Here is a 26,928-nt window from a genome sequence, read left to right on the forward strand (position 1 = left end):
CCGTCTGCTGTAATCACCCCATCTTTCAAATGACTTGAGAGAGAGGGCTAAAATTTTGCACACATGTGTTGCCAGTAGGCAGGTCAAGTTCGTAAACGGGCCATGTAGGAACAAGTTTCATTTTGATGATTTTAGCGCCATTATTCACCGAAATTGTTTGACATATGGCATTTGAAGTTCGAAATGGATACTACAGCCTATGACAGGAAATAGTTTGTGCAGGTCCACGTCTTCGTATAGCCCCCATATAACGGTATCTCCCGATATTCGGTATTTCGACGATTTTAGCGACATTATTCACCGGAATAGTTTCAAATTTAGTATTTGAGGTTCGAAATAGATACTACAGCCTAAGACAGAAAATTGCCTGTGCAGGTCCACGTCTTCATATAGCCCCTATAACGGTTCCTCCCTATATTCGGTATTTTCATGATTTTAGCGACATTATTCACCGGTATTTGTAGTTCGAAATGGATACCACAGCCTAAGACAGAAAATTGTCGGTGCAGGTCCACGTCTTCATATAGCCCCCATATAACGGTACCTCCAAATATTCGGTATTTTCATGATTTTAGCGACATTATTCACCGGAGTAGTTCCAAATAACGTATTTAGAGTTCGAAATTGGAACTCCAGGTTTTCGCATAGACCCCATATTACAGTACCTCCCTATATTCGGTATTTTGACGATTTTAGGTACAATACTCACAGAAATTGTTTGAGATGTCGCATTTGAAGATCGTAATGGATGCTACAGCCTGTGACAGAAAATTGTCTATGCAGGTCCAATTCTCCAATATAACGGGAATATTCGGTATTTTAAAAATTTTAGCAGAATTCTTAATGGTTTTTTTTGTTTGAAATTGCCAAAATTGTTCCAAAATTGTGGAGGGTATTCAAAGTTCGGCCCGGTCGAACTTACAGTTTTTTTACTTGTTTCTTATAGATTCTCCAGGACAAAACCGCCTGCAAAAAAAATGTATACCCTCCACCATACTTAGTATGGAGGGTATATTAAGTTTGTCATTCCGTTTACAACTCATCGAAATAATAATTTTAGACCCAACAAAGTATATATATATCAGGGTAAAATTCTAAGACGATTTAGCCCTGTCCGTCCGTCTGTTGTAATCACACTACAGTCAAAACGAATTAAGATAGGAAGCTAAAATTTTGCACAGGGGTGTTTTTTATCTGCAGGCAGGTCAAGTCGGAAGATGGGCTATATCGGTCCATGATATCTTATATCCCCCATATAACATCGGTATTTTGATGATTTTAGCAACACTTTTCAATGAAATTGTCTGAAATTCTACACAAGGAGTTCTTTGTGAGTACTTTACCCCCTAAAGAGAGAATTGTCTAAATAGGTCCCAAAGATTCCCAAAATATTCGGTATTCGGAAGTTCTTAATGCGTACTACAACCTATGGCAAAAAAAATTCGTAAGCAAATCCACGTCTTTGTATAGTCCCCATATCACGGTTTCCATTCAAGTGGTAGTTTTCGGAATCGTTTTTTTTATTTTTTTTAAGTTCCTTCCAAATTGTGAAGATTATTAAGAGGTCGGCCCGGCGGAATTTAGCTGCTTTTTTATTTGTTTAAGAGTATTTTCTAGGAACAAACCAGATTCAAACCTTGATTTTTATAGATTTTTTTCAGGTCGAAACCAGAATTTTTGAAGATCAAACGGCCTATAAACGTGGTGTTTTTGAAAGAATTTTTTCCAGAGTGAAACCAGATTTTTAAAGATCGAAACTAGATTTTTTTTTTGAATACCAAAATGCCTAAAAACGGGGTTTTAAAGACTTTTTTCTATGTCGAAATCAGTCTTTTTAAAGATCAAAAGTCCTATTTTGTAAAGATTTTATAGAAGATTTTAAGACTTTAAGAATCAAAAGGGTTATAAACGTGTTTTTAAAAATTTTTTAGGTCGAAACCAGATTTGTTGGGGATCATAGGGCTATAAAGGTGGAAAGATATTTTTCCAAATTGAATTTTCTAAAGAATTTATATTACCATTATTTAAAAAAATTAACATAGATTTTTTGAACATTTTTTTTAATTTCGGCTTTCTAAAGAATTATAGGGAAATTAATATCCATTTTTTCGCAGATTGTTTTTTTTTTTTTCCAAGAGAAGAATCTTATCAACAACTTCATTCGAACGTGAATTTTTAAGGAGTTTCTTTTCATTATCAAAAATTATCAATTCAAAATTGTAAGTCAAATTGAAAAAATCGCATGCGATAAAAAATATGACAAAAATGTAACAAAAAATGTTCACTTTTTTATTGACAGATTTTTACGTGGTTTTCCTTGATGTTATCATTTTCTGGCAAGAGACCACTCCGAATTGATAAGAATTGGAAAATCGGTTCTAGACTTATCAGCGATTTAACTAACATTCCCTTCTTTGATATATGAGATTGTATATATTTTGCTATATATGCGAGATTTTGGATATGAGCATCAATGTAACGGTCAGAAGTGACATTTTCGTGTATTTGTGATTTCGCCAGGATTAAAAATATTCGCGGTTTAGCGGAAAATTTCGTATTTTTTACAAAAAAAGTTATGATCTATTTTACCCGCTAAATGTGGTCCGATTACCATCCAAATTTGTACGCTTCTGCCTAGTCCTAAACTCTAACTCCATGCAAAATTTTGGCCTGTAGAGCAACTGCAAAATCAAGTATTTTTTCTGTTTTTGGTCCATTTCAACCCCTAAATATTTTGCGATCATCTCCAAAAACAATAGGGTTCTATTCTGGGTTAACCCCACCTCTATTTTCAATTTCGTGGGATTCGGGCCATAATTGCGACCTGTAGCTTGATTACAAATTAACATGCGCAGACGGACGGAAGGACAAACATAGCTAGATCGACTCAGCTCGACGAGCTAGGAAGATCCATATATCCTTTCCTATGTGGGAAACCAATATTTCGAAGTGTTACATAATTTTTGGCCCAATCAAACTTATAATACCCCCAGCTCATAGCGTGGTAGGGTATAAAAATAAAGAAAGTATTTCTAACTTGTAAATCTGAAAGTATTCACAGGCCATAGGGTATATATCGATAGCGAACCTTATGCAGGCCTTTCCCACCACTTCCGACATAACTGAATTCTTGACCATATTCTATTTAAAAATGTTCTTAGAACATATAGGACACTCCATTTTTTTTTTTTTTCAAAATATTTTCATGTTCACACATTCATACATACATACAACCAATAAATTATGCTACACATATACATACACCCAGGAATTTCATAACAAAAACGGAACGAACTCCTAACAAGCATTTGGATACGTGATGATTTTCTCTTTTATTTGTTTTTGGTTTGAACAACCTGAAATCGACACTGGGAAAGAATTGCATTCGTTAGGCAAACGTATGAGATAAAGAGAGAGAGAAAGAGCAACGAAGGAAACAAACCCAAAGCAGGAATGGTCTGACGAGCATTTTAAATAGCATTAAATAGCAAAATAGCATACTTAAAAATCTAACAATACCTTCTATGCTCCCTCCTTCTGCCGCGTCATTGGAATGGGATAAGATGCAGCAAAATGCTGCCCAAAAACCAAGCCAAGCCAACTTCATGTCAAGGAATGTATGTAATCACAATTCCATTCTATTTTCCACTCTTCCAGGGGGGAAGTATTCACTTCCTTCCATTCATTTTATGGCCTCAGGTTGTTATTAAAACAAAACATCCTCAATGTAGGACTTTCCATTTTGTTGGATGTGTGGGTGTGTGTGTGCAAATGAAATTTCAATTGAGGTTTAGTTATCCAAAGCAAAAGTGTTGTACATCTATCTTATCGGATATCTGTCTGGCTCGGCCAGCAATGTGAAATGTGAGCAACTGCATCAAAATATGATGGCAAAAGAGGACTCCATAGATGATGTATAAAAACTTGGATCAACTCGAAGTTGTTGAAGCAAATGTGAATACTTTAGTTGAGAAGATATTGTTGTTGTCGAGAATCCTTTAAGAGGACGACATATAAGAGTGGTTGTGATACTCTTGAAAAAAATATATTGGATTTTTAGTTTCGTTTTTTATTTGCAGATATTATATGAAATCCGAACATTTAATTGGTTATATAATGAAATTCTGTGTTGTTGTGTAAATATGTATTTTATTTAATAAACAAAGAAATTCATTTTCAAATTAAAATTAATATTTAAACACTCCCACGTATTGTAGTGGGGGGAAAACTTGGATATTGATGTTTCTTTTTTTATACATTTCAGTAATTATATTCAGGCATGTCTTTTATTGTATTTAGAATATAGAAGATCACATAATAACACAGTAAGAGGAACTTGCCTGGATACGTGCGAGGTATTTATACAAATTTTTTTTTGGAGCTGAGTAAAGAAAGCATATCGGTTGTGTCATATGTAAGAGTTCCATAGAAGACATTCGATTTGGAGTTATATAATTATGAAAAGTTTAATATGATAACAATTTTGAAATTCATTTCAAAAATCAGAAATTTTAATTTAGAAAGAACGAACGACACCGTGAATCATATGCTTGATACAAGGTGGTCGTTTAACATATATTGTTTTGTAGGCCAGTATTGCGTATGAGTGTTGGCAACAGTTATACAACACCATACTGTTCCTTCAAGTAAAAACGAGTAAAAAAGTTGTATGTTCGGCCGGCCCGAACATTGAATGCGAAACTTAAAAAAAAATTGGTGAATAATGTAGCTAAAAACATCAAAATACCAAATATCGGGAGGAACCATTATATGGGGGCTATACTAAAGCGTGACCTGCACAGACAATTTTTACGAACATCAAATACCAAATTTGAAACGATTCCGGTGAATAATATCGCTAAAACCGAAAATCGGGCGGTGCCGTTATATGTGGGCTATACGGAGGCTATACAATTTTCTGTCATGGCTGTAATATCCATTACGAACTTCAAACACCAAATTTGAATAATTTCTGGCGAATTATGTCGGTTATATCACCAAAATACCGAAAATAGGGAGGTACAATTATATGGGGGCTATACCAAAACGGGGACCTACATGGTCATTTTCAATACCAAAAGTCGCGCAGATTACAAAATTAAAATTTTAAGGCTTTTTCGATATTATTTTTTTTTTTAAACTCCATATCCTCTTCGGATATGGCGAAAATATGGTAATAATTAATGTTTAAAATATTTTTACATCATTAACACTTTATACCCTCCATCATACATAGTATGGAGGGTATATTAAGTCCGTTTGTAACTTATCGAAATAATCATTTTAGACCCAACAAAGTATATATATTCTTGATTAGCGTAAAATTCTAAAACGATTTAGCCATGTCCGTCAGTCTGTTGTAATCACTCTACAGGCTAAACGAATTAAGATAAGAAGCTAAAATTTTGCACAGATCCCTCGTTTGTCTGCAGGCAGGTCAAGTTCGAAAATGGGCTATATCGGTCCACGATATCGTATAGCCCCCATATAACGGGACCATATTCGGTGTTTTGATGATTTTAGACACATTTTCTAATGGAATGGTCTGAAAATCCACACAAGAAGTTCCTTATAAGTACTTAATCCCTTAAAAGAGAATTATCCATATCGGTCCACGATATCGTATAGCCCCTATATAACGATACCCTCCGATATTCGGTATTTTGATGATTTTAGCCACAGTTTCCACCGGAATTGTCTGATAATCCTCACAAGGAATACTTTGTGGGTACTTTATACCTCGGAAGAGAATTATCATATAATGGTACTCCCCGATATTCGGTATTTTGACGATTTTACCCACATTTTTCAACGGAGTTATCTGAAAATCCACACAAGGAGTACTTTGTGGGTACTTTATACCTCGGAAGAGAACTATCTATATAGGTGCACGATATCGTATAGCCCCCACATAACGGTACCCCCGATATTCGGCATATTGATGATTTTATTTACCTTTTTCAACGGAATTGTCTGAAATTGTGCACAAGAGTTTCTTTGTGAGCAGTTTACCCCCTGACTGAGAATTTCGGTATTTTGATGATTTTAGCCATTTTTTCCTATGGTATTGTCTGAAAATCCACACAAGGAGTTCTCTGTGAGCACTTTCACCCCTGAAAGGTAATTGTCTATATAGGTCCATAATATCGTATATCCCCCCATATATCGGCACCTTCCGATATTAGATATTTCAAAGATTTTAACAGCATATGAATGGATTTTATTTTTTGAAAATTTTCTAATTCGTTCCAAATGGTGGAGGTTATTCCTTGGTTCATTCCTGTGCACAATGGCCACCAAAATCCCCGGATACCAATCCGTTGGGCTATTGTGGCTGGAGTATTTGGGTTGCGTGTGACGGTTTGAAGGCCATTATTCGTGTCAAAGGTGACCAATTCGAACAAATCCAAACTTATTCTAAAATTTGATGCTATTTCCAACATTTTTTGCTTTCTTTTGATAAATTAAAAAAAGTAAAAATTGTGACGTTTGACTTTGTTGCAGGTGTTTTATATCACCCTGTATATACCTACAGTGGCATCCAAATCGAGTTTCATAATTCCAGCTCTATCTTAAGATTCAATCCCAAATTTATTACCATAGTTTAAAAAATCACTTCCTTCTCACCCAAGACAACAACAGCGACCTCGATACCCACTTTAAAAATTCCATCTATATTCCAATACCAAACTCACGTTACGTATTTAGATTTGCAAAACCACACCTTTCTCTTAAATACAGGAGCCGACAGTGACAATATTTACCAATACCAAATTTAGTAGCATATTGAGATGTGCCAAGTCTGAATTGATTCGGATGTTTTAATCGCGTTTTATGAGCTTCTTGGATATTCAAAATTTTGACCCTTTGCGGAAGAGGTACCAGAAGGAGTGGTCCGATTTATTCCATCTGTACATTAGGCCTTGGGTAAAAAAAAAAAAAATTTGAGATGTGTGTAATTTGGAGACGAGTAATAACTATTCAATATGTTGACCCTTTGTGGGGAGGAAACAGAAGGAGTGCACCACTATTGTCAATTTTCACACGCGACGTAGCACTGATGGAAATATTACGATTTGCAAAGTTGGAGCAAAATCGCGTTATCATATCTCTTTCTGTGCATTTTTTCTTGTTTTTTCTTTTTTTAAAAGTATCGCCTTTTTGTGGTGGAGATGGAGAAGGAGTGGACCGATATTGCCAATCCCCGAGAGTTATAGTGCGCCCCAGCCAGCCAGACAGACAGACGGATGCACATCCCTTGATCGACTCCAAATGTCCTGAAACGGATTTGACCAAAGGAGACTTAATGTCGAAAACCGTTATTTCGATGAGGCACTTTTTGACCATATGTAATGATATATACACTCTCTAGAGTATAAAAATAGATTTTCCGAATTATATTGAAATCGATGCAGATTTAGATATAGCTCTCATATGTATTTTTATCCGATTTTGATTCGATTTGATGCACTAACCACTCTATGTATAAATTTCAATGAAATTTGGAATGTGTAACAGAATTTGGTGAAAAAATCAAAAATTATATTGAAATCGGCTTAGATTTGAATAGTTTGCATATATATTCTCGTCCGATTTCATGTATTTGATGCACCAAATTCGCTATAAATCTCCGATTTCAATGAAATTTTGGAATGTGCGATGGAAATTGGTCTAAAAATTAATTTGATAGATTTTATTTATAAATTTGAAATTGAGACCAAAAAAAAAAAACACAAGTAAGCAAAGGCTATAGTCGTGCGGGGCCGACCATGTGATACCCTACAACACTACAATATGTTAGAAGCACCTTTATTTCCAAAAGATTTCGCTTTTGAAATTATGTCACGAAGCACTGCCCAGATATTACCCTTAACATTTTGACCAGGGATATTTGTCCAATATTTACCCCCTCCGTCTTGCTGTTAATTGTTGTGGTCCATTTTACAGCTAAATATAATCCAATAGTCATCCAAAATGCTAGAATTCTCCCCTGTCCTTAACTGTCTTCTCAGGCGTGTGGATTGGCTTCAACTATGTGATCAAGAATTTTTTCTGTTTTTGTTTCATTTGAACTCCTAAATATATTGCGATCATCTTCAAAAGGAAGAGGACCCTCAGTATCTCCAAATTTAGACTCATTCGTCAACGAAATCAGCATAAAAAAGACAGAAGTTCGCCTTTTGTGTACTTCGGATATCGCCTGTAAGTAATGTTGGTATTTTTTCACACGAAAGTAGTGGTCCATTCTACCTGCTGTCCTAAACTCTAACTTCGTGTGAGATTTTGTGTCCTTTGATTTCTATTTGTGACCTTTATAGCGGCTGTAAAATCAGGAAAATTCTTAGTTGTTGGTCCATTTCAAACCCTAAATATATTGCGGACATCTTTGAAAACAATAGGCCTAGCACTTCTGAGCCTAACCATACCCTTGTGAGGATCGGACGATAATTGCAATCTGTATATAATAACCCCAAACTGTGTTGTGAGGTGAAAAAATATTACAAAATATACACTTCAATATTATAAGTCAAAATAAAAAAATCGCATGCGATAAAAAATATGAAAAAAATTAAAAAAAGTCAAAAAAATACTACAAAATCTATATTTATTTCATTATTATCATATTTTTTTAGGTTTTACTCTTTTATGCCACTAGGGCATTCATAATTGCCAAAATTTGTCAAAATCGGTCCAGCCATTCTTGAGATACAAGCATTTTAGCTAATATCCCCTTCCTTCGTTTATACACATTGTATATATTTCGCTATATATATCCGATATATTTACTATCGGCATCTACGTAACGGTCAGAATTGACCTGTTCGTCTTTTTGTGATTTCGCCGGGACTAAAAATATTCGCGGTTTAATGGAAAATTTGACTTTTATTTAACACAAATGATATAGTCTATTTAAATATTATAAATATTACCCGATGACCGTGAAAATTGGAAGGCTTCTGCCCAGCCCTATGCTCTAGGCCCATGCTGACTTTCGCGTCGATTGGTCTACAATTGCCTGTAGAGCAACTGCAAAATCAGGAATTTTTTCAGTTTTTGGTCCATTTCAACCCCTAAATATTATGCGATCATCTCCAGAAATATAGAGTTTTATTCTGACTTAAATTTCATGAAGATCGGGCCATAATTGCGACCTGTAGAGTGATTACAAATTAACATGGACAAACGGACAGACGGTCGGACGGACATACATAGCTAAATCAACTCAGCTCGGCGAGATAGGAAGATCCATATATACTTTCCTATGTGGGAAACCAATATTTCGATGTGTGATTTTTGGCCCAATCAAACTTATAATACCCACAACTATGTGTTGTAGGGTATAAAAAGAAATATTCACAATTTTATAAAAATCGGTTCAAATACAATTTGTTATTATAGTTCTCCACAACAGTAATATACACGTCATAACAACGGTATTCGCGAAAAATATCAAACAAGACTCATAAACATCTTTGACAAATTTTATCTAGATCGGTTCAGATTTAGATACAGTTGTCATAAATGTCGTTATTCGATTTCAAGTTTTTTGTACATTGATTGTGAAACAGAGTTACTTTAAATATTTAAGACAAGTACTCCTCCCTTTAACCCGGTATCTTCATTTATTCCATGACAGTGAATTCTATCTTTAAATCAGCTATGATTTAATGTTCATACATATCCTTTTCACCATATTTCCAGGTGACGAAATTAGGTCATAACTGTGAACTTGTGTGCAGTTTTTAATTAAAATCTTGTTATTCAAACCCTTCCAATAAATATATTACATATTTGCAACCAAATGCTATGCACACACCGTTTACAGCGAACATAATTGCCAACAACAAAATGCCATGGCAGAGAACAGTTTGAACTTACTTTACCATGTACATACATAGATCTGTAGTGACGTTGCATTTCCAAATTTTGGTTTATTTTTCCTGCTACTAAATGTTGCCACAGACAAAATAAATGCAGTTTTGTTTTTGCAATGAAATGGAGCTTGTAACGTGATTTTTAATTGGCAAAAATATATGTGTGGATTTTAGCGAAATATGAAAGTGAAAACAAATATGTTGAAAACTGGTTAGTTACAACCCTTGGGAGAAAGAGAAAATAGAAATTTATGATTGTTGAAATAGAAGATATATAACGCGTTGGTGGTGCAAAGAATTCATACATGCAAATGTCGGTTAAATGGAGAGTATCAAATTTGAACCACACACACAATCATGAGTACGGGTAAGATAAAAAAAAACTGGAACCAACTTCAGACTACTGGGATTTCCAAGCCACTCGTCCGACAGCTGTTGAAGTTATTCCAGTGACAGCTCATTTTACAAGCGTACAAAAGCATTTTGGTGAGAATTTTCCAGAAAGAAAGTATTCGTGATGGAATTCAAGCGTGATAGTGTGATTTCTTTATATTTTACACTCCACTATTTAAATGTGAATTAATCCTTTGTGTCTCGTATCACCGCCTTAAAGTCGGGCGGGCCCGACTTTATGATAACCTACACCACTTTGCTAATTTAGTAGAGCTGCGCATAACTATTAAAAGTTTTTATGGGAGAATTCAATCATACACGCTATGATTATAATTATAATTTAAGGTTCAAAGGACTAAATATGTCGAAGCATTTGTATCTTTTAAAATCGAACTTGTGTTGCCCATTTGGGAGCTATATCCAAATCGGAACCGATCTCGACAGAATTTGATAAAGATAGTTCTGAGCTGTATTTGATATATTTCCCTGAATATCTTGTTACGGAGTGCATATTACGGGTGTGGACAACAAATATAATAAATCGGATGAACATTATATATGGGAGCTATAGCTATATCTGAACCGATCTGCACCAAATTTGACATACTAGCTTCTAGGCTCAATTCGGTCCTAAGTGCCAAATTCCATCCAATTTGGGCAAATATTAGACGTTTGGTGCACAATCAAATGTAAATCGGACGAAGTTATATATGGGAGCTATATCCAAATCTGAACCGATCTCGATAAAATTTGGCAAAGACATTTCTGAGCTATATTTGATATGTTTCCCCAAATATTGCTGTTGCAGAGTACATATTGCGGCTGCGGAGGACAAAAATAACAAATCAGATGAACAATATATCTGATATATTTCGATTTCGGGCTGATATTACACGTTTGGTACACAATAAAAGGCAAATCGGACGAAGATATATATGGGAGCTATATCTAAATTTTGACAGACTATCTCCAATTTCAATAGGGTTCGTCCTTGGGCCAAGCAAATGATCTATGCAAATTATCATCTGAATCGGGCAATAAATGCGACCTGTACTTTGTTTACAAAAATACATGAACAGACGGACGGACGGACGGACGGACGGACGGACATGCACGGACATAGAGATCTTATGGTCCTTGAAAAATTATTCTCCAAAAAATCCACGTCGGGAGTTGTCTTGGTCCTTGAAAATATGTTCTTTAAAAAATCCAACCCTAGAGGACTCTTGGTCCTTGCAAAATTATTCTTTAAAAATCAACATCGAGAGGTGCATTTGTCCTTGAAAAAATTTTCTTTAAAAATCCACGTTGGGAGGTACCTTGGTCCTTGAAAAATATTTTTTTAAAATCCATTTCTAAGGGTATTTTGGTCCTTGAAAAATATTCTTTAAAAATCCACATCGAGAAGTGTATTGGTCCTTGAAAAAATATTCTTTAAAAATCCAAGCTTAGAGGACTCATGGTCCTTAAAATATATTCTTTAAAAATTCACGCTTGGTCCTTGGATTATGTCCGATTTTTTGTTGGTCATAACCCCATAATAAAGTGGGGATTATGACTGCTTCCATGGGGAGTATTACCGTTTGCTGTGGGGATTATTTCCAAACAATTTTCGGAAAGAAAACCAGGTTTAAGTAAGTTTAGTGGATTGACCTGATATTTTTATCACAGGTAGGTAGATTAAACCTGATAAGGGTAAAGTAATTTTTTGTGGGGAAATATCGGGTTACCCGCTTATTCGACCCAAAAGTTCGGATACAAAATCCATGATATGTAACATTATTCATGTAAACATGATATGTGCAAAATAGGTATCATTTCCGCAACATGTGGTCATGTGATGGGATTTTTTGAACCGGCTTCGAAGGAATACAAAAAATGTTTATTTCTGTAACGGGACTTTTTGAAAAACTCAAACAAAGTCGAAAATGGACACATTAAGAGGTAGGTACTATAACATAGCATACACTCTTGCCTGTTCAAAATGGTGCCAAATGTGTTGAAAGTTCCTTGTAGTTCCGAAGTTATTTAAAATCGAAGACAGGTCATTCACTAAAGTTAAAAAGTTAAAAAAACTATGGATCTCGTAGCCGGTGTTTGACATTCGCTAGACTAGAAAATTCAAGCCCCGGTCGAAGGCCACCTACTTAAAAAACCTTCAATGGCTAGATACATATTAGTGGATAAAATCTCAATTTCATGATTTTTACCATAATATCTTCGGAACTACAAGATATATCAGCACATTCGACACCATTTGGAAAGGCAAGAGTGATGTCTATAATGTATCTCAATACCCCATAAAAAACGAATACCGATCATATTCATAAAATACAAAATTATCTATCAGCGCTTCGCGGGGAATGGGCCAAAATACCGCAGAGCAGCATTCGGGCAGCGTGTGATGGTTTAATTGGCTGTTTGAAGGCCATAATTCGCGCCGAAGGTTACCAAATCGAAAAAATCTAAACTTATTCAAAAATTTGATGCGATTTTTGCGGCATTTTTTATTTTTATTCAATAAAGTTAAAAAAATTTAAAAATTATGGCGTTTGACTTTATTGCAGTTTTTTTATGTCACCCTGTATGCATTGTGGAGGATATAAAAAAAATAAAACTTGTATTAATTTTCACCCAACCCAATTATGGAATAAATTATTATTTTTGCAAGGATGGTACCGCTATAGGAGGGCTGGATGACAACATGGAGCTGTATACATCATTTTCTGACATAGACTTCAATTTCCAACTTGGTACTTATGGGGCCTACACCAAAACATGAATCTTTAGGCAGACTTCAACTAGATGTACCTATTACAAACATTAAATACGACATTTTTTAAAAAAGTGCTAGAATAATCAAAATACCTTATATTAGCCCGTAATCTAAATGGGAATGGCAATGACATTTTTGCAGTGGAGTTTTTTTTTAATTGTTTTAATCTCTGTTCAAAAACACATTAACCAAAAATATTGTCAAATTAAATATCCAGTAAATCTTGTTATGAAATTCCCAGAAATCATTATAGGTAATTTATTACAATAATTATTTCCGAAGGTTTGCGAAACGAAATCTCATATTGCCAAACTTCTTTCCTTTTTGGTGGATCAACACAAAAGGAACTCCACTTAATTTCCACAAAGAATGCCTCCTCAACATTGCACTGAAAAATTGTAATCGATGGTCATTATGCCACTTCTCAAAATTATTACCATTTAAAAGGGAAATTGTTAAAAATTCATGACTCGTAAAAGATATTATCATTTTTTTCGTAATGTTATTGATTTTTAACGAGGCAAATAATTGCAAAATTTTAACTACGGCTGTAAAGAGGACCGACAGTCCGATCGGCCGACTGAGCTGCCAGCCATGCGAGGGTGATGAATGAAAAATTAATGTAACATTTTTAATGAAATACCCACAGACCACATGTTTGCGCAGAAATATATTCATTTACCATGGTAACAAGAGAAGCGGCTGTTGAAATGGTCGGCTATTAGTCCGTTCGAACGATTGGTAATTTAGCTTAATTTATCACATGACAACGTGAGGCATGTGGATGGAAATAAATTTGTATTAAAATTAATGGTAATTTGAACGTTTAATTGAAAAATTATTTGATTGTAAAATTGGGAATTTTCGTTGTCTTGGAGTTAAACGATTTGTCGATTGTTGTAATGGTTGGGAGCATGAATTGGAAATATACAATTGTGAAGATAATATTGATTGGGGCGGCGAATATGAATGAATTGAAATAAGGTTGGAAAATATGACCACATTTCTAAAGCTTACCAATGTTATTGCAGTGAATAAGACTTTCTAATGTAGATGTAAATTAATTAAGGTCCTATAAGGACACTGTGTTGACATTGCCAAGACGATAACCAGGTAAGGCTTTGTAGGCAGAACGGCGGTGCATGACTCACAAATATCCTTACCGTACAACAGATCAAGAAGAAGATTTGAGAGTCTTGTACCAGCTTCTAATTTTATCGCAGACTAGTGACCGTAGTAGCGGTTTAGCTAAAAGTACACCTTAATTTTAGATTCGTTCCCCTTGTTAATTTTAATACTCAAAATGCGCTATTTTTGTTCAAATGTCTAAACAAAACTTCATAAATCGTACTAACTTTTCAGCTGCACCAGTTCGATAACACTTTATTCATATTTAAGTTTTTATACCCTACAACACTATGTGTTGGGGGTATTATAAGTTTGATTGGCCCAAAAATTATGTAACACCACGAAATATTGATTTCCCACATAGGAAAGTATATATGGATCTTCCTATCTCGCCGAGCTGAGTCGATCTAGCTATGTATGTCCGTCCGTCCGTCTGTCCATGTTAATTTGTAATCACTCTACAGGTCGTAATTATGGTCCGATCTTCACGAAATTTAGAATGGAGGTGGGGCTATGTGGGGATCGCATAATATTTAGGGGTTGAAATGGACCAAAACTGAAAAAAATACTGATTTTGCAGTTGCTCTACAGGTCGCAATTATAGACCAATCGACGCGAAAGTTAGCATGGGGCTAGAGCTTAGGGCTGGACAGAAGCCTTCCACTTTTGATGGTCATCGGGTAATATTTAGTGGGTGAAAAAGGCTGTGACATTTGAGCTAAATAAAATCAAAATTTCCATTAACCGCGAATATTTTTAATCCCGGCGAAACAGACGAACAGGTCAATCCTGACCGTTACGTAGATGCCGATAGTAAATATATCGGATATATATAGCGAAATATATACAATGTATGTATACAAAGGAAGAGGATGTTAGCTAAAATGCTTATATCTCAAGAATGGCTGAACCGATTTTGTCAATCCAGAATGCCCTCATGGCATAAAAGGATAAAATCTAAAAAAAAAAACGCATAAAAAGACGCTTATAATGATGGTAATATAGATTTTTTAGTATTTTGTGACATAATTTTTTTTCAGGTTTTTATCGCATGCGATTTTTCAATTTGACTTATAATATTAAAGTGTATATTTCGTAATATTTTTTCACCTAACAACACATGTTGGGGATATTGTATATATATATATATATATATTGCAATTATCATCAAATTCTCACGAAAAGGGTAGGGTTAAGCTCAGAATGGCTAGGCCTATTGTTTTTAAAGATGTCCGCAATATATTTAGGAGTTGAAATTGACCAACAAAACATATTCCTGATTTTGCAGCCGTTATAATACAAATAGAAACCAAACGATACAAAATCTAGCATGAACTTAGAGTTAAGGACTCTGGGTAGAATGGACCTCTACTTTGTGTAAAAAATACCAGCATTACTTACAGGCGATTTCCGATTTCCGTAGCCAAATATCGTAGACAAGAAAATCATATAGATGAGTCTAAATTTGGAGATTCAGAGGGGCCTCTTGCTTTTGGAGATGGTTCAAATGAACCAAAAACAGAAAAAAATCCTGATACAAAATTGAAGCCATTCGACATGCCTGGGAAGAGCGATAAGGACAGGGAAGAATTCTAGCATTTTTGGACAACAACTAACAACACGACATAGTCCGTAAATATAGGGCAAATGTCCCTGTTCAAAATGCTAATGGTAATATATGCGTGACATAGTTTCAAAAGCGAAATCTTACAAAATGGATTAGGACATAAGAGGGCTTCTAACAAGTTGTAGTGTTGTAGGGTATCACATGGTCGGCCCCCCACGACTGGAGCCTTTGCTTACTTGTTTTCATATTGAAGTTTTTCCTTTATCGGCAAGTATAATCGAAAAATTATTACTTTTTGGACCAAAAATTAGTCAAAGTCCTTCGTTTTGGAGTTTACCGAGGAACGCATTAGTTAACCATTGCAAAATAATTCCACATCTAATTTTTCTGGTCAAAACTATTTAAATCTTCGAAATATGAAGGCAGCTCTATCCCAATTCCAAATTGACTACCAAATTTTTAGTACCAAAGCCACCTCCTTCTCTCCACCCTATACCCTAACATTGACCATGGTACCAAATTTCAGAAATCCATCTCCATCGTAACTCTCAACGGCATATTTGGAACGTTCGTAGTATGAACTTCCAAAACCACCTCCTTCTCTCTACTCAGACACCAACATTGACATTCATATCGAACTTCTGGGTTTCAGCTCCATCCCTCCACCCAACATCAATTTAGTAACATTTTCGTACAGATAAAGTGTACGTTTTCAGAAGAATCTCCATGCATCAACCTCAGATACAAACTGTGACCTTAATACGAAATTGCAGGATTTTAGCTCCTTAATTTTCCCATTACCAAATTTAGTGCCATTTAGTACAATTTTGGTATGCATATCCAAACCCAGCTCATTCTCTTAACCAGATACAGCAACAATGACATTTATAGTAAATTTCAGGATTCAAGCTCTATCCCTTCACTAAGTACCCAATTTAGTACTATTAAGTAATTTTCGTACAATTGTAGTACACATGTATAAAATCACGTCCGTATCTCAATTTCATATGCCATTATCAAATTTCGTGATTTCAGCACTATACCTTCACCCAATACCGAATTTAGTACAACTTAATACTTTTCGAACAAATATAGTCCACATTTTCAATACTACCTCCATATCATGACAAGAGACACTAGCAGTGACATTTATACCCAATTTCTAATCCTTCATCCAATGCCAAATTTAATAACATTTAGTTATTTTCGTACAATTAAAGTATATATTTCCAAACCCACCTCCATATCTCAACTTCAAATACTAACCGTCACCCAGTACCATCTTAAGTACCATTTAGTACTTTTCGTACAAATATAGGACGAATTTCCAAACCAACGCCAAATCTCAAATACTAACATACAGATCATTACAGTCAAAGATGCCAGCCCTATCACGTCATCCAGTACCAAATTTAGTACAATTTAGTACTTTTTGTACAAATATAGGAAGAATTTCCAAACCAACGCCAAATCTCTAATACAGATACCATTATTTATCTAAATATCAAATTTCAAAATTTTATCTCATTCCCTTGGCCAAAAGCCAAGTAAACTACCATTTAGTACTTTTCATACAATTATAGTAGGGTAAGTGTGCCTAAGTTCGGCATGTCCCAGTAGTCGGCACTTTTTATTTTTAAGCCCAAATAAATGAAACAATTATAACTAAATATATTTTGTTTACTTCAAATATATTGTCAGCTGTCTTTGTGCACAATTTCGCTAAGAAAAGATGAATTATTCTAATAAAAATTAAATTTTTGTCTGTGAAGGTTCCCAACAATTCATATTCTTAAGAAAATTACAATAAAGACGTCGAATCAGTTAACTAAACAAAAATTTTCCAGAGAACGGCCCTTGTAAGCCATCATCCACATCAAATATGCCTGATGAGCCGCTTAACCAACGGCGAAACGCGTCGCATAGTGGTGAGTGTGTGATAGTGTCTATCTGGCTTTCCTTTTCACTGCAAATTTCAGATCATTAAGCTCGTCTCGAAAGAGAAAACAATCACTTTAATCATAAAACATATGATCTTCGCCTTAACAAGGCAAAACTCAAAAATTCAGCCGAGCCTGGCTGTGGGATTTGAACCGCGGACCTCTGTGTGCAGCCAACTAGAAGTTGCCGTCTCTACGTTCAGAGCCATTAACCCGTCTTCCTAAGCAGCACTAAAACAAGTGTATGCATTGGAAGCAATGTAGTTGTTGTGGACAAAAAATCTATCACTACAAAAACAAAACGTTGCTGTGAAAAAGATCTGCCAATAGAACTTGAGTCGAACCTGGAGAGTTTCTAGTGTATAATTCGCATATGCTAATTTGCAATAAGTTCGAAATATAGGGTAAGTGTGCCTAAGTTCGGCATGTCCCAGTAGTCGGCACTTTTTATTTTTAAGCCCAAATAAATGAAACTATTATAACTAAATGTATATTGTTTACTTCAAATATATTGCCAGATATCTTTGTGTACAATATCGCTAAGAAAAGATGATTTATTCTAATAAAAATTAAATTTTTGTCTGTGAAGGTCCTTAACAATCCATATTCTTAAGAAAAGTACAATAGAGACGTCGAATCAGTTTAACTAAACAGAAATATTATATTTTAATGAATTAATTTATTATTATTATTAATTATTCTTACAAAAAATTTTGTTTGCCGACTGTTGGAACATGCCATACCGCCAATTGGCAAGTGGTGCCGACTACTGGCAAAAAAGCATTGTTTTAATAAAACTACAAATTTATGAAATTTAATAAAAAGTTATTAAAACTTTATTTATTATTGCAAAAACTATACAAAATTTCAAATATGAATAAATTAACTTTGTAATAATTGAAAAGTTCCACTCAGAATGGTGAGCGATTAAAAACGCGAAAATCCTTAAAGTGCCGACCACTGGTACACTTACCCTATACTACTTTCCAGAGAACGGCCCTTGTAAGCCATCATCCACATCAAATATGCCTGATGAGCCGCTTAACCAACGGCGAAACGCGTCGCATAGTGGTGAGTGTGTGATAGTGTCTATCTGGCTTTCCTTTTCACTGCAAATTTCAGATCATTAAGCTCGTCTCGAAAGAGAAAACAAACACTTTAATCATAAAACATATGATCTTCGCCTTAACAAGGCAAAACTCAAAAATTATTATATTTTAATGAATTAATTTATTATTATTATTAATTATTTAAAAAAAAATGGTATGCCGACTGTTGGAAAATGCCATACCGACAATTGGCAAGTGGTGCCGACTACTGGCAAAAAAGCATTGTTTTAATAAAACAAGTAAGCAAAGGCTATAGCCGTGCGGGCCGACCATGTGATACCCTACAACACTACAATATGTGAAAAGCCCCCTCATGTCCAAATCCATTTTGGAATATTTCGCCTTTGAAATTATGTCACGGAGCACTGCCCAGATATTACCCTTAGCATTTTGACCAGGGACATTTTCCCGAAATTTATGCACTCCGTCGCGCTTTTAGTGTTTGTGGTCCATTTTACGGCTAAATATAATCCAAAATGCCAGAATTCTTCACAGTGCTTAACTATCATCTCAGGCGTGTCGATTGGCTTCAATTGTGTGATCAGGAATTTTTTTCTGTTTTTGGTTTATTCGAACCCCCAAATATTTTGTGATCATCTCCAAAAGCAATTTGGCTACATTCGTCAACGAAATCAGCATAAAAAAGCTAGAAGTTCGCCTATTGTGTATTTCGGATATCACATGTAAGTAATGTTGGTATTTTTCACACAAAAGTAGTGGTCCATTCTACCCGCTGTCTAAAATTCGAACTTCATGCAAGATTTCGTGTCCTTTGGTTTCTATTTGCGACCTTTATAACGGCTGCAAAATCAGGAAGATTTTGAGTTGCTGGTCCATTTCAACCCCTAAATATATTGCGGACATCTTTGAAGCCCTTCTAAGCCTAAACCTACCTTTGTCAAAAATTTCGTGAGGATCGAACGACAATTGCAATCTGTATATAAATAATAACCTCAACCTGTGTTGTAAACTCCAAAAATATTACAGAATATACACTTCAATATTATAAGTCAAATTGAAAAAATCGCATGCGATAAAAAATAATAAAAAAAATAAAAAAATGTCACAAAATACTACAAAATCTCTATTAACATCATTATTGGTATCTTTTTATGCGATTTTTTTAGATATTATACTTTTATGCCAAAAGTTCATTCTAATTTTACAAAAAGTATCAAAATCGCTCCAGCCATTCATAGAATATATGCATTATAGCTAACATCCCTTTCCTTTGCATATTTACATTGCATATATGTTGCTATATATATCCGATATATTTACTATCGTCATCTACGTAACGGTCAGAAATTTCCTTTTCGTCCATTTGCGATTTCGCCGGGATTAAAAATATTCGCGGTTTAATGGAAAATTTGACTTTTATTTAACACAAATAGTATGGTATATTTCACCCACTAAATATTACCCGATGATCATCAAAATTGGAAGGTCCCTGCCCAGCCCTAAGCTCTAGCCCCATGCTTACTTCCGCGTCGATTGGTCTATAATTGCGACCTGTAGATCAACTACAAAATCAGAAAGTTTTTCAATTTTTGGTCCATTTCAACCCCTAACTCTTATGCGATCATCTGCAAAAGCAATAGGCTTCTAGTCTGACCCTAGCCCCACCGTCATTCTAAATTTTGTGAAGATCGGACCATAATTGCAAATTAACATGGACAGACGGAAGAACGAACATACATAGCTAAATCTTAGCTCGGCGAGATAGTAAGATCCATATATACTTTCCTGTGTGGGAAACCAGGTGTTACATAATTTTTGTCCCAATCAAACTAATAATACCCCCAACACGTAGTGTTGTAGGGTATAAAAAATCCAAAGGCGGACTTTGACCTTAATTTTCTTTAAAGTCATTATCCCAATTGAACTTTTAACAGTTAAGGAAGTTCAGAATTTGTAACAGAAAAATTGAATGTGAACCACTTTAACACGTTCCGCAGAAAACTATTGCATCCTATTTTCAAAAATTTTTTTCTAATTGAGGTCGTAACCTGAGAGTGATTGAGGTGATCAGAAGCGTATTATTTTGTTTTTGGAATGTACCCAATCAAACGACAACTCTTGACTTTTTGTGCCATTCCATCGAACTCAACCTCGATTTTCTTCACCGTTTTATCAATGGGTGTCATGTTGTTAATCATCTGCAAGTTTAGCTATAAGTTACGTTAAATGACGTCTATTCTTAAATTGATACACAATCTTTACTTACTAATTTCGATACCAAACCTCGTGAAAACAATGCTAAATTGTATGCAAAATATAAACTCTGCCTTGAATATTCTTCTCTACCAAATGGACGGAAAGACAGTTTCCAGGCTGGACCAAAAATATAGAGTATCCGACGAATATTTTGAGGCATTACAAAAGAAATGACAAAATAATTACACCTTTTTATGTGTTATAATAAAGCGAAGTCAACCCATGTTTATGTAATTGACTGAAAATCATTCCATCAGAAATTTGTTCAGATTGGTATGTCATTTCTTCCAAATCAAGAAATAACCATTTCTTTGAAAATTCACTGCAAACACAAACCCAATTATTGGACCAAATGCCATTTTTGATTTTCAATTAAATCTACAAATACAAACACATACAGGCGCAATCCCACTCTCAAACACATGGATACCGGTAAACAATACCTTTAAGCACTGTTAGACATACACATTTCGATAATAATTTGAAATCCTTTTGTAATTAATGCAGAATTTCTTAAACACTCACGTCCTTCAAATTACAAAATGCCTTTCAACCTAATTTGCATAACAACTGCCATTGAAACAATAACAACGACCTCTCATAGCTTTACACTTATCACCCTCGTAAACTGGCTTCGACAGTAACATCTTGTGCAACGGCAATAAGCAGCATCGTGAGTCAACACCACACACACAAACACACACACACACTCACACACCGGGTAACATCAACCGGGAGTCAAAACGACAAGGTGTCAGTGGCAAAAGTTGCCTAATTAACGCAAGAAAATTACAAAATCTTAACTTTGAAAATTCGATACACAAGCGTATCGAGTGTTATGATGAAATTTGCTTTGTAACTATGCCGTCAGCAATGGGTATGTGTATGTGTGTGTGTGAGAGTATACAATTGGCACGACAAGATTAAAGGTGTTATGTATTTAATAGGAAAGGATATTTTAACTGGTGTGTATGGGAGAACATCTCTTGTGAAACGGGAATTCAAAAATATTGAATTTCTTTGCATGATTTTATTAATCCTAAAATGTACCTACTAATTTTGTGTAGCTTTTAAAGAAAATAAATCCTTATACCGAAAACTGAGTAGAAAAGTCAGATCCCCATTCAAAATGTGCAGTATTTTTATAGCCTACACCACACTGCTGTCATGGTATTGTGTCTTTGTGCATTTGTTTATGACATGTAGAAGAAACGGATGTTGGTCTTCCGATAGAATTTTTAATTGGCAAATTAGACCTTAAATTTTGTAAAGAAATATATAAAAAATTCTATTAAAACGTTAATATTTTTTAATCCCGGTGAAATCACAATTACACCTTAAAGGCACTTCAGACCATTACATTGATGATGATAGCCAAGATATCGTATATATAGAAAAACAAGTAAGCAAAGGCTATAGACGTGCGGGGCCGACCATGTGATACCCTACAACACTTCAATATGTTATTAGCCCCCTTATGTCCACATACAATTGGGAATATTTCGCTTTTATCATTTTGACCAGGGAAATTTTCTGTTAGGTGTTGTAGTCCATTTTACAGCTAAATATAATCCAATGATCATCCAAAATTCTAGAATCCCTCCCTGTCCTTAACTCTGTTCTCAGGGGTGTCAATTGGCTTCAATTGTGTGATCAGGATTTTTTTCTGTTTTTGGTTCATTCGAACCCCTAAATATTTTTCGATAATCTCCAAAAGCAAGAGGCCCTTCTGTATCTCCATATTTAGACTCATCTATATGATTTGCTTTTGTACGATATTTCGCTATATTCGTCAAAAAAAAAAAAAAAAAAAAAAAAAAAATCGGTTTAAAAAGAAGTTCGCCTTTTGCATATTTCGGATATCGCCTGTAAATAATGTGGGCATTTTTTTAAACAAAAGTACTGGGCCATTTCACCCGCTTTTCTATACTCTAACTTCATGTGAGATTTAGCGTCCTTTGGTTTCTATTTGTGACCATTATAACGGCTGCAAAATCAGAAACATTTTTAGTTGTTGGTCCATTTCGATCCCTAAATATATTGGGGAAATCTTTGAGCCTCACCCTACCCGTGTGAAAATTTTCGTAAGGATCGGACTGTGTTGTAAGGTGAAAACATATTACAAAATATACACTTCAATATTATAAGTCAAATTGAAACCAGTAAAGAAAGTCCTAAAGTCGGGCGGGGCCGATTTTATGATACCCTATGTACAAAATACTTTGTACATACTTTTGAGTGAGATTGAGGCGCTGGGAAAATCCAACAATTAAAAATAAATATTTCCAAATTATCAGTTTCCCAGCGGTCATAAAATATCACATGTGTAGAATTAAGTGATCTTGTGCGCTGTCGCATACGATAATGTGTAAGATAATAAAGGTCATGACCCACACACACAGTATCGATGCGTACAGTGGATAGCCAAGACCACTTGAATGAAGGGACAAGCACCCATGCAATGTTTCTTTTAAATCTAATAATAGATAAGAACAATTGTGTGGCTGCGACTAGGTTAAGTTAGATTAGTTTCAGTAGTACGTAAGGAACATATTTTAAAAATAAAATTAGAATTGAACCAACAGCCACACGATACGGTTGTGTCTTCTCTTCTCCCGCTTACATATGGTCAATCGAGCCTTCACTTTTTTATAAAGTGGAAATAACTAGCGGCCGTAAAAAAATTGTAGGAGTTTTCCCCCACCAGTGGTAAGAGACTCACTACAAGCAGAAATAGATATTCTCCAGAAATAGAGGAGAATTTCTACAAAAAACAAAGTCCGTTAAGGCATTTTAAATATAAGACCATAGGGGCATTTTGAAATAGCCGAAGGGACTAATTTGAATAAAAAAGCCATAGGGGCAAAATAAAAAAAAAAAAAAAAAAGCCATAGGGGCAAAATAAAAAAAAGCCATAGGGGCAAAAACAAAAAAAAAAAAGCCATAGGGGCAAAAATAAAAATAAAACGAAAAGAGGACAACAGAAGTCCCAAATAAAAAAAAAAATATATATACATAGTTTTGAAAAGAGGACAAAGAGTCCCATCTAAAAAATTTTTAAATTCATTCAAAAATGTTCAAAGACATAGAAGAAGCTGTCACCACTTTGGCAGACTATTTCGAGGTGTTAACGTCGACGTCAACCTTTGAAAAAGTGAAACACGTCGAGGCATGGAAAGTACTGGTAGAAAATACATATTACCAGTTACGACGGTACTTGAGGATATACCAAAAATATCTTCCAAGCCATATGAATGCATTACCATGTGAGGTGGATATGTGTTTACTGTCGGCAATGAAACTTCTAACAACTCGGAGTCGGAAATCCACAGATATGTACATCGATGATGAAATCGAAGAGTCGATGAAACCTCCATTAGGATGGATGCTCTCCGTAAAATGTGACTATTCAACTTGGGAAGAACAATTGGAAGAAAGCAGACAATTAAACTACGTAGAAAAAAAGGAAGATTACGACAGAGAATTGGAAGATGGTTTGCACGGACAAATGCGAGCCTATGAACACAATTTACAATCTCTGCAGGGGCAAGTAATCAAACTGCGTTCTCAAATAAAAATCGAAGTTGAAAAAAGTGAACGGATATTGAGAAATGCGAAGGCCCACGAAAAATATCTGCTCGCCCAACATGAAGAAAACATGCGGGCCAAGGATGAAGAATTGGAAGAGAAATATCGTGTTCATAAAGGTCAAGTGCGACATCTGGAAACCAAGTTAGAAAATATGAATGAAAAATTAGCTAGTTTGGAAGGAGCGCGGCAAGTCGTCGAAGCTGAGAGAGATGACCTGACCAAACAACTGACAAATTTAAGAGAGGGACTTAATGCTGATAATCTAAAACAGATTCGCTGCTTAGAAGGTAATATTGTGAAGTTTTTCCCGCCGGCAAGTCCTCAATTTGAGGAACAAGATGATGGAGGAAATTCAGAGGTCGAATCCGCCCCCACCAATGAAGCACTCGGTGAAGAACGAATGGATTTTTACGATGACAACGAAAAGATTGATAATGGGGACTACCTAAATATACATTTGGTAAGAGAAGAAATAAATAATCTTGTTGCAGAAGAGACAAAAGAAGGAAAGCCGTTATGCACAAAAGGCCCCAACATTTACGGCGAATATAATTATTACGACAACGATTCTAACGGAAAAGAACGCATCGAAGAAGTGGGAAAAGCCGAACAAATTTCTCTGGCTCCGGTTCCGAAAGAAATCAATAGCAAACCGTCAATGGCCATTAAAACAGAAGACGACAAACCGAAACTTACCATAAAACCATTGCCAATACTTTTCTACAGTGATGATGACAGTCTGCAACGATGGACTATCAAATCGGCAGCATGGACAATGAAGCCGGCAGATAAAGGTGGCGGTATCGACAAGAGAGACTGGGCAAAGAAATGGAGTCGTTTCCTGAAAGCGGTTACTTAACGAGACATTCATATTATTTTACATAGTATATACATGTTTATATATAGATTATATTTCATATTGTTATATTTGAATATTTCGTGCCAATCATTTTATAAAAAAAAAAATACAGTCCACTATAAAAATATACACATTTAAGCCGCCCGGGAGAATGTACAAAATACTTTGTACATACTTTTGAGTGAGATTGAGGCGCTGGGAAAATCCAACAATTAAAAATAAATATTTCCAAATTATCAGTTTCCCAGCGGTCATAAAATATCACATGTGTAGAATTAAGTGATCTTGTGCGCTGTCGCATACGATAATGTGTAAGATAATAAAGGTCATGACCCACACACACAGTATCGATGCGTACAGTGGATAGCCAAGACCACTTGAATGAAGGGACAAGCACCCATGCAATGTTTCTTTTAAATCTAATAATAGATAAGAACAATTGTGTGGCTGCGACTAGGTTAAGTTAGATTAGTTTCAGTAGTACGTAAGGAACATATTTTAAAAATAAAATTAGAATTGAATCAACAACCAAACCATTCGGTTGGTTTTCTTTTCTCGCTCTTTTACACCCTACACCACTTTGCTAATTTAGTTGAGCTCCACTTAATAATTAAAAGTTTTTATGGGAGACTTCAATCATACACGCTATGATTATAATTATAATTTAAAATTCAAAGGACTAAATATGCCAAAGCATTTGTATCTTTTAAATTCGGACTTGTATTGCCCATTTGGTGCAAAATTAATTTGAAATCAGATAAAGATATATGTGGGAACTACATCCAAATCTGAACCGATCTCGATAAAATTTGGCAAAGATATTTTTGAGCTTTATTTGATATATTTCCCTGAATATCGTTGTTACGGAGTGCATATTACGGCTGTAGGTAACAAATACATTAAATCGGATGAACAATATATATGGGAGCTACAACTATATCTGAACCGATCTTCACCAAATTTGGCATACTACCTTCTAGACTAAATTCGGTCGTATGTCCCAAATTCCATTCCATTTGGACAAATTTTAGACGTTTGGTGCACAATAAAAGGTAAATCGGACGAAGTTATATATGGGAGCTATATCCAAATCTGAACCGATCTCGATCAAATTTAGCAAAGGTATTTCTGAGCTGCATTTGATATATTTCCCCAAATATTGTTGTTACAGAGTGCATATTACGGCTGCGGAGGACAAAAATAACAAATCGGATGAACAATATATATGGGAGCTATAGCTATATCTGAACCGATTTCGATAAAATTTGGCATACTTTTTTTCAGGCCTAATTTCAATAGGGTTCGTTCTTGGGCCAAACAAATGTTGTTTGCAAAATTTCATCTCAATCGGATTATAAATGCGACATGCATTTTGTTCACAAGAATACATGGACAGACGGACGGACGGACAGACGGCCTGACATGCATAAATCAACTCAGAAAATGATTCTATGCGGATCATCAAAAGGAACT

The 26,928-nt window shown here is 35.2% G+C and overlaps 1 protein-coding gene across 1 annotated transcript in view; it reads left to right on the forward strand.

The window, feature by feature from the left end:
* Positions 1-21,454, forward strand: part of LOC109613818 (uncharacterized) — a 47,856-nt gene extending 26,402 nt beyond the window's left edge. Inside the window, exon 4 of the mRNA XM_059120193.1 lies at positions 21,406-21,454. Within this exon, the coding sequence (XP_058976176.1) occupies positions 21,406-21,454 (49 nt within the window). The remainder of the gene's footprint in view (positions 1-21,405) is intronic.
* Positions 21,455-26,928: the final 5,474 nt, after the last annotated feature.

Source organism: Musca domestica, unplaced genomic scaffold (genome assembly GCF_030504385.1).
Source record: "Musca domestica strain aabys unplaced genomic scaffold, Musca_domestica.polishedcontigs.V.1.1 16, whole genome shotgun sequence".
Taxonomy (NCBI): Eukaryota; Metazoa; Arthropoda; class Insecta; order Diptera; family Muscidae; genus Musca; species Musca domestica.